This window comes from Oryctolagus cuniculus, chromosome 8 (genome assembly GCF_051225735.1).
Source record: "Oryctolagus cuniculus isolate XC-2025 breed Fujian yellow rabbit chromosome 8, ASM5122573v1, whole genome shotgun sequence".
NCBI lineage: Eukaryota > Metazoa > Chordata > Mammalia > Lagomorpha > Leporidae > Oryctolagus > Oryctolagus cuniculus.
Genome location: NC_142874.1, coordinates 79,608,243 through 79,624,189, shown reverse-complemented (window position 1 = coordinate 79,624,189; position 15,947 = coordinate 79,608,243). Strand labels below are relative to the sequence as shown.

Below are 15,947 nucleotides of genomic sequence, written 5' to 3'. Positions count from 1 at the left end.
CCAAACCATACTATTATCTAATGAATAGTTTAAAAATGACACATATAAAATATTTGCTAGTAATAATGACAGCAGATCAGTTACGAGGCCCACAGATCAGATATGTGTGCAGGGTAAAATAGTTTGAATCACGCTGAAGCATTTTTATTATAACTTAACTCAAGGGGGCCTGTGCTGTGGAGTAGCTGGTAAAGCTGCTACCTGCGGTGCTGGCATGACATATAGACGCCAGTTCAGGTTCTGTCTGCTCCACTTTCAATCCAGCTTTCTTCTGTGGTCTGGGAAAGCACTGGAGTCCTTGGGTCCCTGCACCTGCGTGGAAGACTCGGAGGAAGCTCCTGGCTCCTGGCTTCAGATCGGCACAGCTCTCCCGGATGTTGCTGCCAATTGGGGAGTGAACCAGCAGATGGAAGACCTCTCTCTATCTCTCTCTCTCCTCTGACTTTCAAATAAATAAATAAATAAATCTTAAAAAAAAAAACCCTCAGAAATTAATTAGGGAAAACCACAAAATGGGAATATGAAAAATTAGGTACCACAACTTTGTAACATAAATTCTTAGTTTTCCAAAACTTGATCTGTGGAGCAGGCATTCGGCATGTTTTTTAAGATACAATCTGAGATGCTCACATCCCATAATGGAGTGTCTGCAATTGAGTTCTAGCTTTGTTCCTGGTTCCCACTTCCTTTTAATAAGTATCTTGTGAGTCCATAGGTGATGGCTCGAGGGTTTGGGTCCCTGTTGCATCAGTTCCCAGCTCTCGCCTGGCTTCAGCCTCTCTTATGCCCAGCATTCATAGGCATTTGGGAAATGAACCAAATTATGACAGCTGGCTTTCCTTCTTTCTCACTCTCATTGCCTCTCTGCATTTTAAACATATTAATATTGCATATTCAAAAGAATAAATGAATAAAGTCAAAATATTCGATACATATTTTCAATATTTTTGAGCTCTATAATTATCCCATCACCAATTGTTGAAGAGACTGTCCTTTCTCCAGGTGTTGTTTTTTGCTCCTTTAGCTGTTTGTAGATGTGTGACTTGATTTCTGGAATGTCAATTCTGTTTCATTGGTCTGCATGTCTATTTTTGTGACAAACCAGGCTGTATTGATTATAACTGCCCCATAGTATGTCCTGAAATCTGAAGGTATTGTGATGCCTTCAACTTCGTTTTTGTTGTTAAAGATTGCTTTAGCTATTTGGGGATCTCTTGTGCTTCCATACGAATTTTAGCATTGTTTTTTTCCTAGATCTGAGAAGAATTTCATTGATATTTGGATAGGGATCACATTGAATCTGTAAATTACTTTTGGTAGTATGTACATTTTGATGATATGAATTCTTCCAATCCATGAACATTGAAGATTTTTCCATTTTTTTGTGTCTTCTATTTCATTATTTAAAGTATGAAACAAGACCTTCACCTTACACCTAATATAAAACTGAACTCAAAATAAGTCAAGGATCTAAATCTATGACCTGACAACATCAAATTATTAGAGGTGAACATTGCGGAAACTCTGCAAGACACTGACACAGGCAAAGACTTCGTGGAAAAAAGTGCCAGAAGGACTGGCAATCAAAGTAAAAGTAGACAAATGGGATTACATCAAGATGAGAAGCTTCTGCACTGCAAAGGAAACACTTAGCAAAATGAAGAGGCAACTGACAAAATGGGAGAAAATATTTGCAAACTACGCAACTGATAAAGGATTAATATTCAGAATCTATAAAGAACTTAAGAAACTCAACAAGTCAAAACAAACAATCCAGTTAAGAAATGGGCGAATGACTTAAACAGGCATTTTTCAAAAGAGGAAAAATTCAGTTGTATTTATGAAATGAATGAAGTTTGTATATCTTAAATAAAAAGTTTCTATGTTAAAAAATAAAAAAAGCTAACAAACTCACAAAAACAAAACAAACAAAAAAGAAAGAGAGGAAATTCAAATGGCCAACAGACACATGAAAAAATGTCCAGGATCACTAGCCATCAGGGAAATGCAAATCAAAATGACAATGAAGTTTCACTTCACCCCAGTTAGAATGGCTTTCCTACAGAAATCAACAAACAACAAATTCTGTCAAGGATGTAGGGAGAAAAGGTACCCTAATCCACTCTTGGTGGAAATATAAACTATTACAGCCATTGTGGAAGAGAGTACAGAGATATCTCAGAAAGATGAAAGTAGATATACCACATGACTCAGCAATCTCACTCCTGGGAATTTATCTAAATGAAATGAAATCAGCATATGACTTATCTGCACCCCATGTTTATTGTAGCTTAATTCACAATAGCTAAGATATGGAATCACCCAGAAATCCATCAACTTATGATTGGATAAAGAAGTTATGATATCCATCCATCCGTACATACATACATACAAACATACATATAGTATGGAATACTACTCAGCCATAAAATAACAATGAAATTCTCTGTTTTGCAACAAAATGGATGCAACACAAAATCATTGTACTTAGTGAAATAAGCCAGTCTCAGAAAGGCAAATATATATTTTCCCTGGTTGGTGATAACTAATAGAGGATCAAAAATGTAATTAAAGGAGTGAAATTGACATTTTGAGATTCAATGATTATTTATAGCTCTTGTCTCTTCTAATGAACAGTGTTTTTTTTTTTTTCTTCATGTTATTTGTTCAACTCTTTACTTACTGTAGGGTTAATCTTATGAGGATAAAATAAACTGAAAGTAGATCATTGTAAAACTTAAGAGAGGAAATAAGAGAAGAAGGAGGAGTAAGGGTGGAAGTGCAAGTGTGAGGGAAGGTAGAGTGAGAATATGATGATGTTCCTAAATTTCTACATATGAAATACATGAAATTTGTCTATCTTAAATTAAAAAATCAAAATATTCTAAAATAAAAATTCAAAAAAGTTAAAACTTATAGTTGAATTTAATGCTTAAGTCTAATCTTGAGCAAGGTTTGTGTCTTTTTGAGGCTCACAACATTAGAAATGATCTATGGAGATAAAAAAACAATTCAGATAATGAACTTATATGACATATGAATGTTTCACAGATAAAAACCTAATGCAATAATGCCATATGAAAAAATATATAATAATAATAATTTTTAAAAATGTAAGTAATACAACTGGCTATTTTTACCTGTTTTCTGTGGCCCAATTACGAGGAATTTTGGTAAGTGGTCACATGTTTTCTCTCTGGACCAGATGTCTTTGTGGCGTTTATCATCACATGGATTCTGCAAGAAGGAAGAAAGGAATTTTACTGCATAATAAATGCTTGGCTCTGTTTTCTAAAACTTGTTCCAAAGAATGGTATCAAATTCTTGCTGATGACCTAGAGGCAGAAGTTCGAGTTCATTCTGGTTCATTTCCAAAGTTTCCATCTAAAATGATTGGCATTTTTCCTTTCCTTGAGGCAGTAGAGCAGCAGGTGAATCCCCCTGCTTATGTTTGGATAGATTCTGATCCTGGAGGTCCTACTCTATTTTTAGGCCATGTTTTACACATGTGTATCAGAAGGCTTACTTCGATCTACCTTGGTTTGACCACAGTTCTCAGATGTTAGCAATTTACTGTTTTTTTTTTTTTTCCCTCAATAGTCTGGGGTACCATCCTTGAACTGCAGACTTTCTCAAACTTTTCTTTTTGTATCACATTATGTGCTTTTCTCTGTTATCCAAGCTACTCCCATATTTCAGCCAATTTGCATAATCTGATAACATCTAGAACATTTCTAGGATGTACCCCACTTCTGAGCTCCTGACATAAACTTTACATTGCATATGTGGCATTTCTGTATAGTCATGATGAGGAAATTTCATTCTTAGCATGCTCAGTGTGTTCAGTGGTCCAATTTTGCCTCTCTCTAATGGCTATCTGTTGTTCCAATTTCTATCTCATTCCATTTGGCTGACCTAAATTTGTCATCCAGAGCTTGACACTTTTCAGAATTAAAATGACCTCTAGAATGAGGGAGCCACAGACAGAAGGGTCTTTCATCTGCTGGTTCACTCCCCATTTGGCTGCCATGGCCAGAGCTGGGCTGATCCAAAGCCAGGAGCCAGGAGCTTCCTCGGGATCACACAGGAGGTGCATGGGCCCAACTGGTGCACATATGGGATTTCAGTGACACAGGCAGAGGTTAGCTTATTGAGCCATAGTGCCAGCTTCCACCCTTGAATATTTTAGAAGTTGAGATGTCTGGAGCACATTGAGACATATTGTTCATGGTAGAGGGTAAATAACTTGCAACTCTTACTGCTCAAAATGATGCATAGTGTTTGATAGGCCTCTTTGAATTATGAAGGCAACATATCATTGCGCTAGAGAATAGCAGAAAATAGTATTATGAGTCATTTTTAAGTGATGTAAAAGGCTGATAGGTTTGAATGAAACCCCTATTTTGAAAGGGATCTGTGAGAAGTAAGACTGAGTTACAAACTACCTTTACATCTGGGTCCTATGATCTGGTAGGCACATGATGCTGTGACATCTACTGCATAAAAACATGCCCATTGGGATTTCGGTCCACCCTCACAATGCACATACTTATGATACTTTTGGAATTTTTATCATATTATTTCCATTATATTTGAAAGACAGAGACAGACAGACAGACAGACAGAGGATATTTTCCATCTGCTGTTCACTCCCCAAATTCCTGCAACAACTAAGGTGAGAACAGGCTGAAGCCAAGTACCTGGAATTCCATCCAAATCTCTCACATGGTTGGCAAGAACCCAACACATGGACCATCATTTGCTGCATCCCCAAGATCTCATTTGCAGGAAGCTGGATTGGATGTGGAGGAGCTAAGACTCAAATCAAGCACACTAAATAGGCACTTTTACATGAGACATGACCACCCTAAATGGTGACTTGAGCAGCTGTCAAAGGTCCACTCTGTAGACTATTAATATTTTGAAGCATAGTATATCATCCAAAGCACAAATAAGAGCTTCTGGCTTGCTGTGCTCTAGAAGAGCATGCTTGCCACTCCAATTATAACAAGAGTGAACTATAGTGTGAAAGACCAGTAATATACAAAGATCACTACATTATTTTGGAATTTACTTTGTGAAATATTATGTTATACATCTAGAATTTTTCTTTGAATTCACCAATTAAACCTGTGACAAAGGGAATTGACTAAAAACCAGTGAACTTGGCATTCTTAATTTGTTTTGTATCAGTGAGGTGTTATTTTATTTTCACTGGTGCCTATTTTATACTTTCTTTTTGTTTGGTATTCAGTCTCACACACCTCAGAGTTTTGCTTTAGCTTAACTATCCAATCATATTTTTCAAAGCAACAGAGAAAGTTAAATTACTTATCCCTACTTTTTCAGTTGGTAATGGCACATCCTCTGTTATTTTTTAGCATACAGATTTCCAGGAGACTATAGTGCATAATCTCTCTTGAATATAGTTTTCTTCCTACAAATTATTTCAGTAACCTAGACGTTTTAATGATATTGCCATGGGCAAGTTCTAAACTCTTTGCACCTCAGTTTCCCCTTAGTGAACTCCTGATTATCCTGTCTCCAGAATTAATCCAAGGTATAAATGCTATGAGGTAGGGCATTTAGTCCCTTAATCTTGCTCCTAGAAGATACTTAGCTATGTTAGTTCAGTATCCAGTTCCCTTCTTTGTTTCTATGCTTGAGGAATTAAATGATGGTGTAAACTGATTTGAGAAGAACTATAAACATCAATAAAACACAAATAAAATTGAAAAAAAAAGTCCAATGGAAAGTAAACCAAGATGACGTGATTTGTGGAAAAAAACAACTCTTCCTGTTTCTCCATTCCCATTTATTGTCAGTTGGAAAATGAGTACAATTGCAACATACGCCATGGCTCAGATATGGAAGCTACATGTATGTTGGAGTGTCTGCCAGCCTGGAGACCTAGGTGATCCTGTGGAGCAGAGCTCTCTGGTTCTTTTATATTACCTACTCATACTTGGACAGTTTTGTGAGTAAGAAATATATTTCTTTAATTTAGCCAATGTAATTTTCAATGTTGTCATCTCAATGTTGTCATCTGTACAAAGTTCCAGATGAACTAACCAGTGTGCTCAGTGATATAGCTGTATTGTTGGTTTACACTTTGGCACTAGTTTCCTGTCTCACGGTAAATCAGCAATAAACAACTAAAGTTTGTTTATGGGCTACACTCTGTGAAACTCTATTGTGAGTTGACAAGTGTCAACACCAACCTAACTACAGATACAATGTATTCAAGGTGTTGGCATTGTGGCAAGGCAGGTTAAACTGCCCCTCAAGATGCCAGCATGCCATATCAGAGTCCTTGCATGTATTCCCTGCTACATTGTTTCCTAGTAACTGGCATCCTGAGAGGCAGCAGGTTGATGCTGAAGTACTTAGGTCCCTGCAAACCATGTTGAAGACCCACATGGACTTCCTGGATCCAGCCTTCAGCCTGGTGAGTATTTGGGGAGTGAGCCAGGAAATGGAAGCTTGATCCCTCTCTCTCTCTTTCTGTGTGTGTGTGTGTTTCTCTCTTTGTCTTTCAAATAAATACATATTTAAAATATTTTGAACACTATTCACTATCCTATAAGTCTTCATGTCTGCCCCTTAATCTTCGAATGATTTAAGTTTTCTGTGTAAAGCACACATATTCCAATTCATAGTCAATATTTTTTATATACTTCTTTTTTTAAGATTTATTTCTTTATTCAAAAGGCAGAGTTAAAGAGGCAGAAAGAGAAAGAGAGAGAGAGAGAGAGAGAGAGGTCTTCCATCCACTGGTTCCCTCCCCAGATGGCTTCAATGGCTGGAGCTGAGTCAGGAGCTTCTTCCAGGTCTCCCACATAGGTGCAGGGGCTCAAGGACTTGAGTCATCTTCCACTGCTTTCCTAAGCCATAGCAGAGAGCTGGATAGGAAGTGGAGCACCAGGGACCTCGAAACAGCACCCATAAAGGATGCTGGAACTGTAGGCAGTGGCTTTACCCACTATGCCACAGAGTTGGCCCCTTGCATATACTTCTAACTTATGCTAGTATTCACTATAAATAATAATACCTTGATGTTATATCCTATATTTGTTTTTGAGCTCAGGAGGAAAACTGCTAATACATTAAGAATTTTTCCCAAATGCTTCTAACCTTATGCTCTCTATCTAAAAAATAATGTTTTGATACTATCTCGCTGATTGCTGACAACATTAAATGAGATAATATTTTAAATTACTAAACCATACTGTACACAAGAGAGTGCTTATGATTTGATTCTGTAATGTTGCTTGATTTCCCTTTGTCCAGATCAGTTGGGCAACTGGAGAAAAAGAAAAAAGTTGATTTTATTGATAGAATGGTTTGTGACAAGTACCCATATTAAGAGGAGACTTCTTCTTGCTGAAAAGCCCATGAGAGTATTTCAGGCATGGAAAGCCAAGACACTCTGGGGGAAAAATAAACAAACAAACAAACAAAAAACCTAAATGAAAGATCTCCACGAGTGAGATCCCAGTGGAAAGAATGGGTCATCAAAGAAGGAGGTACCTTTCTCTGAAGGGAGGAGAGAACTTCCACTTTGACCATGGCCTTGTGTAAATATGATCAGAGTCAGTGAACTCAGGGGGCTTCCATAGCCTTGGCAACTCATGACAAGAGCCTAGGGTGATTACTGATGCCATAAACAAGAGTGTCAATTTGTTAAGTCAACAACAGGAGTCACTGTGCACTTACTCTTCATGTAGGATCTCTGTCCTTAGTGTGCTGTACATTGAGATTTAATGCTATAACTAGTACTCAAACAGTATTTTTCACTTTATGTTTCTGTGTGGGAGCAAACTGTTGAAATGTTTACTTAATGTATGCTAAACTGATCTTCTGTATATAAAGAGAATCGAAAATGAATCTTGATGTGAATGGAAGGAGAGAGGGAGTGGGAAAGGGGAGGGTTGCGGGTGGGAGGGACGTTTGGGGGGGGTAGCCATTATAATCCATAAGCTGTACTTTGGAAATTTATATTCATTAAATAAAAGTTTTTTTTTTTTTTTTAAAGAGGAGACTTCTTGGTGCCAGGCATCTACAAACCTGTCCCTTCGTAGAAGTTTTACTTTACACAAATGACTAGACTTTTGGGATGTGTGTGTCACTTTATAGAGAAATAGCTTGAGGTTGTAGGCTGCCCTACCAGGTGATCCAAAGATCCTTGTATAAACCTAGTTCAATTCATTTCTGAATATACTTGCTGTCTGGATTTTGCAAGTCATCCAAATAGTAGTTTTAGCACCTCTTATCATTCAGATTGCAAAACAAACATTAGCCCATGTACGACCATAACAATGCTTTCTTCCAGTCCTGTCTCTGACATACCATGCACCGACAAAACAGTCACTGACATAACATGCAGAGTGTACATTTTGCTTCAAAACCTGCCCCCCATACATTCATACAAATGAGTTCCCAATGTTGTCTTTCACGGCAGCCTCAGGGACAACTTCTACTACTCAGTCACACACTCAGTTTAGAATTTAAACATTATTTTCTTCATATTACCATATAATTGCTTTAATTGTGAATGACCTCATTCCCTAACTATAGTTTAGATATTATGCAATAGAAAGGAGGTTTCTATGACCTACACTTATTGAATGTCCCCACACATAACTCAGCAAAGGACAGGTCTCTAAGTTCTTTCAGTTCATTGCTTTAGCAGAAGTAGAAGAGCAATCTGATGGATTATTCAGTGCTGCTATTGAAAGTCAAAATCTTATTTGTGACATCTTTCTTGGCTCTATATGTCCAGTGAGACCACTTATCTTTTTTATTGCAGTACCATGTCTTTCCCAGTCTAACTTTTGCTTGTAAAAGTGGTAAAATAAAATGACCACAGAAATATAAGACTTGAAAAGAGTTTTCTTTCTCACTAACACACGGAACATGGATAAAAATGTATTTTTTGTTACATAGTGACGCTAGTTAATGTGAGGGTATTTAAAGAAGTTTAAGGAAAAATGGAGTTACTAGATAAGTTTATATTGGTACAAGCATTTTTTGAAATTTGTGCAATTTTTTCCTTTTTTTTGTTTTAAAGATTCATTTTATTTATTTGAAAGGCAGAATTATAGACAGAGAGGCAGAGACAGAGGAATCTTCCAATTGCTCGTTCGCTCTTCAAATCACTGTAACAGCCAAGGATGGGCCAGGCCAAAACCAGCAGCCTGGAATTCCATTCGAGTCTCCCTCATGGATACAGTGGCCCAGGCACTTGAGTCATCCTCCATTGCTTTCCTACTAACATCAGCAGAGAGCTGGATTGGAGGTGGAGCAGTAGGGACTTGAACCAATGCTCATATGAGATGCCGGTGTCAAGGAGGTGGGTTAACCTACTGCACCACAATGCTGGCTCCTGTATTTTCAAAATACATATTTTCTTTTTTTTTAACTTTTATTTAATGAATATAAGTTTCCAAAGTACGAATAATGGATTACTATGGCTTCCCCCCCATACCGTCCCTCCCACCCACAACCCTCCCCTTTCCCACTCCCTCTCCCCTTCCATTCACATCAAGATTCATTTTCAATTATCTTAATATACAGAAGATCAGCTTAGTATACGTTAAGTAAGGATTTCAACAGTTTGCTCCCACACAGAAACATAAAGTGAAAAATAATAGATGATTTTTTTTTTTAATGATGATGAAAACAGATCAGACCTATTGTCATGTTTAATCCCAGTGAGAGTCAAGTTGGGAGTTGATAGTTTCTTTTTTTTTTTTTTTTTTTTTTTTACAGAGGATCAGTTTAGTATGCATTAAGTAAAGATTTCAACAGTTTGCACCCCCATAGAAACACAAAGTGAAATATATTGTTTGAGTACTTGTTATAGCATTAAATCTCAATGCACAGCACATTAAGGACAGAGATCCTACATGAGGAGTAAGTGCACAGTGACTCCTGTTGTTGACTTTACCAATTGACACTCCTGTCTATGGCATCAATAATCTCCCTATGCTCCAGTCATGAGTTTCCAAGGTTATGGAAGCCCTCTGAGTTCTCCGATTCTTATCTTGTTTAGACAAGGTCATAGTCAAAGTGGAGGTTCTCTCCTTCCTTCAGAGAAAGGTACCTCCTTCTTTGAAGACCTGTTCTTTCCACTGAGATCTCACTCACAGAGATCTTTTGCCAGAGTGTCTTGGCTTTCCATGCCTGAAATACTCTCATGGGCTTTTCAGCCAGATCCGAATGCCTTTAGGGCTGATTCTGAGGCCAGAGTGCTATTTAGGACATCTGCCATTCTATGAGTCTGCTGAGTATCTCACTTCCCATGTTGGATCACTCTCCCCTTTATTTATTCTATCGGTTAGTGTTAGCAGGTACTAGACTTGCTTATGTGCTCCCTTTGACTCTTAGTCCTTTCATTATGATCAATTGTGAACTGAAATTGATCACTTGGACTAGTGAGATGGCATTGGTACATGCCACCTTGATGGGATTAAATTGGAGTCCCCTGGTATGTTTCTAACTCTACCATTTGGGGCAAGTCAGCTTGAGCATGTCCCAAATTATATATCTCTTCCCTCTCTTATTCCTACTCTTATGTTTAACAGGGATCACATTTCAGTTAATTTTCAACACTTAAGAATAACTGTGTATTAATTACAGAATTAAACCAGTCATATTAAGTAGAACAGACAAAAAAACTACTAAGAGGGATAATGTATTAAGTTGTTCATTAACAGTCAGGGCTATGCTGATCAAGTCACCGTTTCCCATAGTGTCCATTCCACTTCAACAGGTTTCCTTTTTGGTGTTCAGTCAGTTGTCACCGATCAGGGAGAACATATGGTATTTGTCCCTTTGGGACTGGCTTATTTCACTCAGCATGATGTGTTCCAGATTCCTCCATTTTGTTGCAAATGACTGGATTTCATTGTTTCTTACTGCGGTATAGTATTCTAAAGAGTACATATCCCATAATTTCTTTATCCAGTCTACCGTTGATGGGCAAAATACATATTTTCAATCAAAGTTGTGAAGGTGCCACATATGCACAAATTTCAAAATTTTTAAGATTATTTTTTCCATTATATTTCCATGAATTTTTTGAAGTCCTCTGTATCTAGTTGTACTTCTCCCAGTTAGTCATAGTGATAGGAATAAACCAGCAGATGAAGGTACTTGTATCCTAAGAGGTCAACAATACTTGCTGCTCCAAATGTTTTTATTACTAACAAATCAAGTAACATTACTTCAGTTTTTCCTATAAGCATCTTACGATCTGTGGCATGCATATTCCTCAATCTAGGCAGATTGCCCTTCTTTATAACTGCACTCCTTCTAAGGTATGGTATTTTAAGGCTTTCCAGATGCCCATATTTCTGCTTTTACTTCTTCCTGGCATATTTCCTCTTGTCTGTTAATCAAAACTTTATTAAAATGGTGTTTGTGTTTCCTCTTTTATATATCAGAAATGTTTATTTAGACATTTTCTTTTCCTCTGACATTCTTTGTATTGCATGAATATTTGAGTGTCTGCAAGCAAATTGTACATACGAAGTTTTATATATCCCTTTCTATATTCCAAGCACTTTCTTCACATAGATTATTTCTAATCTCGAAAGCAACCTGGAAATATAGCTATTGTTATTAATATCCTTCATTGCAGTGAATGAAGCTGAGATACAAGAAGTTTTATTTAGGTATGGAGGGTCACAGAGCAAGTTAGTTTCAGATTTGAAATCTAAAATTGGGATTAAATCGTGTAATTAAATTGTGTGTGAGTGCATGCAAGTGGCATGTGTCTGCGTTTGTGTGCTTGTGCTTTGGCAATGAATCTGAAGATTAAATGATATTCCAAAGGAAACAGTAGGCACCTCCTTGCATTTTCATAGTTTATACTATTACTATTGCTTTAATTTTTAAATTTATTTTATTTGAAAGAGTAACAGAGAGAGGGAGGGAGGGAGGGAGAGAGAGAGAGAAGGAATGACAGAGACAGACCTTCTATTCATTGGCTCACCCCCTAAGTGGCTGCAAAGGCTGGGGCTCTCCAGATTAAAGCCAGGAGCCCGGGAACTCCATTCTGGTCTCCCACCTGAGATGCAGGGGTCCTAGTATCTGAGTCAAACTTTTCTGCCTCCCAGGATACATTAGTAGGAAGCTGGATCAGAAGCAGAGCAGCCAGGATTGGAAACCAGCATTCCCATATATGTGATGCCAGCATTTTATGTGGCAGCTTAACACATTGCTGGCCTCCGTGTTAATTTTTTAAGTTAGAAAATTACAAAGCAGTTATGTATATCCTTTTTCATTCTTCAATATGATTGTTCTATGTATAACTGGAGCAAATAACAATTTACTGTTTTAATGTCTAGCAGTGTAGATATATTTAAACTTTAAAAGGAATTTAGTTAAAATAGATTTAGGAGGCTATGGTTAAAGTGTCATAGTGAAGATACAGGTAACTCAGTTCTCATGCAGGTAAAGGTGATTCAGTACATGGAATACATGAAGCAGAGTTACTTTTAAGTATCTATAAATACTTAGGTTGAAGGTTACCTAAAGCAGTGAGCAAGGAAAGGGAAATAAATTCTAAAGAAATTATGCATCTTAGAAGGATATGAGCACCTGGATTTTTTTTTCTCCTCCAAATAAATACAAATTGCATATTTTCTTTTTTTAAGATCTATTTATTTATTGTGAAAGAGTTATGGAGATAGAGTGTGCGTGTGGGAGAGAGAGAGAGAGAGAGAGAGAGATTCTCCATCTGCTGGTTCACACCTCAGATGGCCATAACTGCCAATACTGAGCCAGGAGCAAGGAGCCAGGAGCCAGGAGCTTCATCCAGGTCTCCCACCTGAGTGGCAATGGCTCAAACACTTAGGCCATCTGCTATGGCCTGGAAAGCAGTAGAACATGGCCCAAGTGCTTGGACCCCTACACCTGAATGGGATGGGCCTAGCACTGACTGTTGCAGCCCTCTGGGGAGTGAACCAGCGGAGTGAAGATCACTCTCACTTTCTCTCTCTTTCTCTCTCTGCCTCTGCTTCTCTGTAATTCTGCCTTTCAAATAAATAAATATCAAAAAAATAATGTAGGGGCTTGAACTGTGGTGTAGTGGGCTAAGCTTCCACCTTGTGGAACCACCATCCCATACGAGTGTCAGTTCGTATCCTGGGTGCTCCTCTTCCTATACAGCTCTCTGCTATGGCCTGGGAAGACAGTGGAAGATAGAACAAGTACTTGGGCCCCTGCTCTCACGTGGGAGACCTGGAGGAAGTTCCTGGCTCCTGGCTTCATATTGACCTAGCTCCAGCTGTTGCTATCATTTGGGAGTGAACCAGCAGATGGAAGACCTTTCTCTCTGTCTCTCCCTCTTCTGTAACTCTGCCTCTCAAATAAATAAATAAAATAAAATAAATATTGCAATTAACCTTAATTTGAGGTCATATTTTATGAAATACTTGAAAATAACTCATTAAATGTAAATACTCTAAGCCTACATTGAAAAATAATGTAATTATTAAAAGTAATCAATGTAATTAATTAAAATTTTATACGAATACAATAAACCTCATTTTGAAGTCCATATTTTTGTAGAATACATGGAAAACATCTAATTGGTTTTATATTTTTAAGCCTGCATCGCCTTTCATGCTGCTAAAAATCTATCTTGCTCCTCATTTCACATCTTTCACTTACAAGTACAGTGTGGAGTGATCAACCCAAGATTGATTATGCCCATTCCATGTCATGTGCTTGTTTCAGATATGCAGGACATATCTAAACCTTAATGGCTGAAACTTCTAAAATGCCCAATGCTCATGGTAGAAGAATTATTTTGTTAAACACAGACATTTCAGAAGTCATCACTTTCATCTTCATTTTACTCTCTACTTGCCTCCTGCTAATCCGACATCACTATTTAAAGAAGAAAGCAATACAATCTATTTTGGAAATATTATTCTTATTCCTCTCTATATGGCTGTGTTATTTTGAAATGTCTTTGACTTATTACATTTTACCTTGGACATGTCCATAAAAACCATTTTTCAAGTCTGTATTATACTGACTGGTGACTTTCAATTGTCTCTCAGTGTCATTTAAGCATAATACAACCTACATGCATTTCAGTAGTTCCAGAATGTTTATTCTTGTTGCTTCCATCAACAAATCCTCATGGGAACACTCCAAAACAGATGCCATCATTATCAATACCATAATCTAACTTTTGCTCCATGGAAAACTCACCCACTCACACATTTCTTCCGAGTGTACCCATCAACTTGAATGTGTCTCCATAGTCTTCCTGCAGCACTTCATTGTTTATTTCTCAAACACTTCTACCATAGTACCCTGAATTACAGGGGGATATCAATACTGTCCTCTTGGTGGTAGGAGTTGACAGGAGGGGGCCCTTGTTGTGTTTGGACCTGGGGTGATAGCTTCAAGAGTGCTGCTTTAAGCACAAAGTGTTTCTAATTTATCGTCTTCGCAATATACACTGTATTATACTCAAGTCTATTTCAATAAATTAATACTATTGGTACTCTTTCATGATATACCCACAGTAAAATTGGCCCCAGGGAAAAGTGGCTTGTTTATTCTGTAGCTCTGTCTTTACACAGATAACAGCACACTCGTGCACATATCACTTTATAATATTATCTGTGTTTTATGGATATTATGGTAGGGAATACATAGGCAAGTCAATAAATAAAATTATATTTTAAGACTGCTGTTAGTCAGTTCAGTTAGTCTTTATATAATATTATGCACTCATAACATTAAAGAAATCAAATGATTCTGTTAGGCACACACAAAAGTTCAGGTTTTTGTTGTTGTTTCACTTGGATTAGGTGATTAAATGTATTTTTATGATGACTTTAATTCAGAAATTATGAAAGTATTACAACATTTTTATTTTATTATTTTAGAGAGCTATCTAAAAAAAGTTTTTCCTTGGCCAAATCTCAATAAATGCTTTGTGTGAGGAAATTTCAAACTTGACAAGAATGTATTGGCAATTGATGGATGGGGGTGAAGGGAAACAAGGCATATGCCACCATTCTTGAATATCAGAGTGATGACAGCCTTGTAAAATCATAATGGCAAACAGCTATAGTGTAAATTAAAGAATTAAAATTGTGAGGAATCATTTCCACATCTCGAAGGCATTCCTGAATGATTTAAAGAATATATTATTGCTGAGTTAGGAAGAGATGAACACTGTAATATATAAAGTTCAATTTTGATTAGAAAATATATTTAAGATGATCATAACATTTGTCTTCCACTTTGTTATTTGTAGAGTCATAAACATTTTTGCTGATTATTTCACTGGAAAGGCTAAGCGATGTATGAATGAAAGTGAAAATCATGCAATCAGAGAGCTCCAATTTCTCCAGCTTTGAAGTAATTATTGATAGATAGCTCTGTCTTTAAGCAAACAAGTTCTACTACCCTTTCTTGAAAGGTCTTATTGCTCTCACTCAAGAAGTCATCCAGGGTATCCTTGTTTTATAGGCAAACTGTTGCCCCAAGTCTCTGTTTTCTGTTGTTGCCAATTTTGGCAAAACAAACAAACAAACAAAAAGCTTCTGGTGTTATCTTTATCGACCATCATTTTTTTTTTTTTTTTTTGACAGGCAGAGTGGACAGTGAGAGAGAGAGACAGAGAGAAAGGTCTTCCTTTTGCCGTTGGTTCACCCTCCAATGGCCGCCGCGGCTGGTGCGCTGCAGCCGGCGCACCGCGCTGATCCGATGGCAGGAGCCAGGAGCCAGGTGCTTTTCCTGGTCTCCCATGGGGTGCAGGGCCCAAGCACCTGGGCCATCCTCCACTGCACTCCCTGGCCACAGCAGAGGGCTGGCCTGGAAGAGGAGCAACCAGGACAGAATCCGGCGCCCTGACCGGGACTAGAACCCGGTGTGCTGGCACCGCTAGGCGGAGGATTAGCCTAGTGAGCTGC

At 37.7% G+C, this 15,947-nt stretch overlaps 1 protein-coding gene across 1 annotated transcript in view; it reads right to left on the bottom strand.

Moving 5' to 3' along the window:
• NDST4 (N-deacetylase and N-sulfotransferase 4) overlaps window positions 1-15,947 on the bottom strand; it is a 302,613-nt gene that overhangs the window by 24,300 nt on the left and 262,366 nt on the right. The window contains exon 8 of the mRNA XM_051820067.3: window positions 3,141-3,237. Coding sequence (XP_051676027.3) covers window positions 3,141-3,237 — 97 coding nt within the window. The remainder of the gene's footprint in view (window positions 1-3,140; window positions 3,238-15,947) is intronic.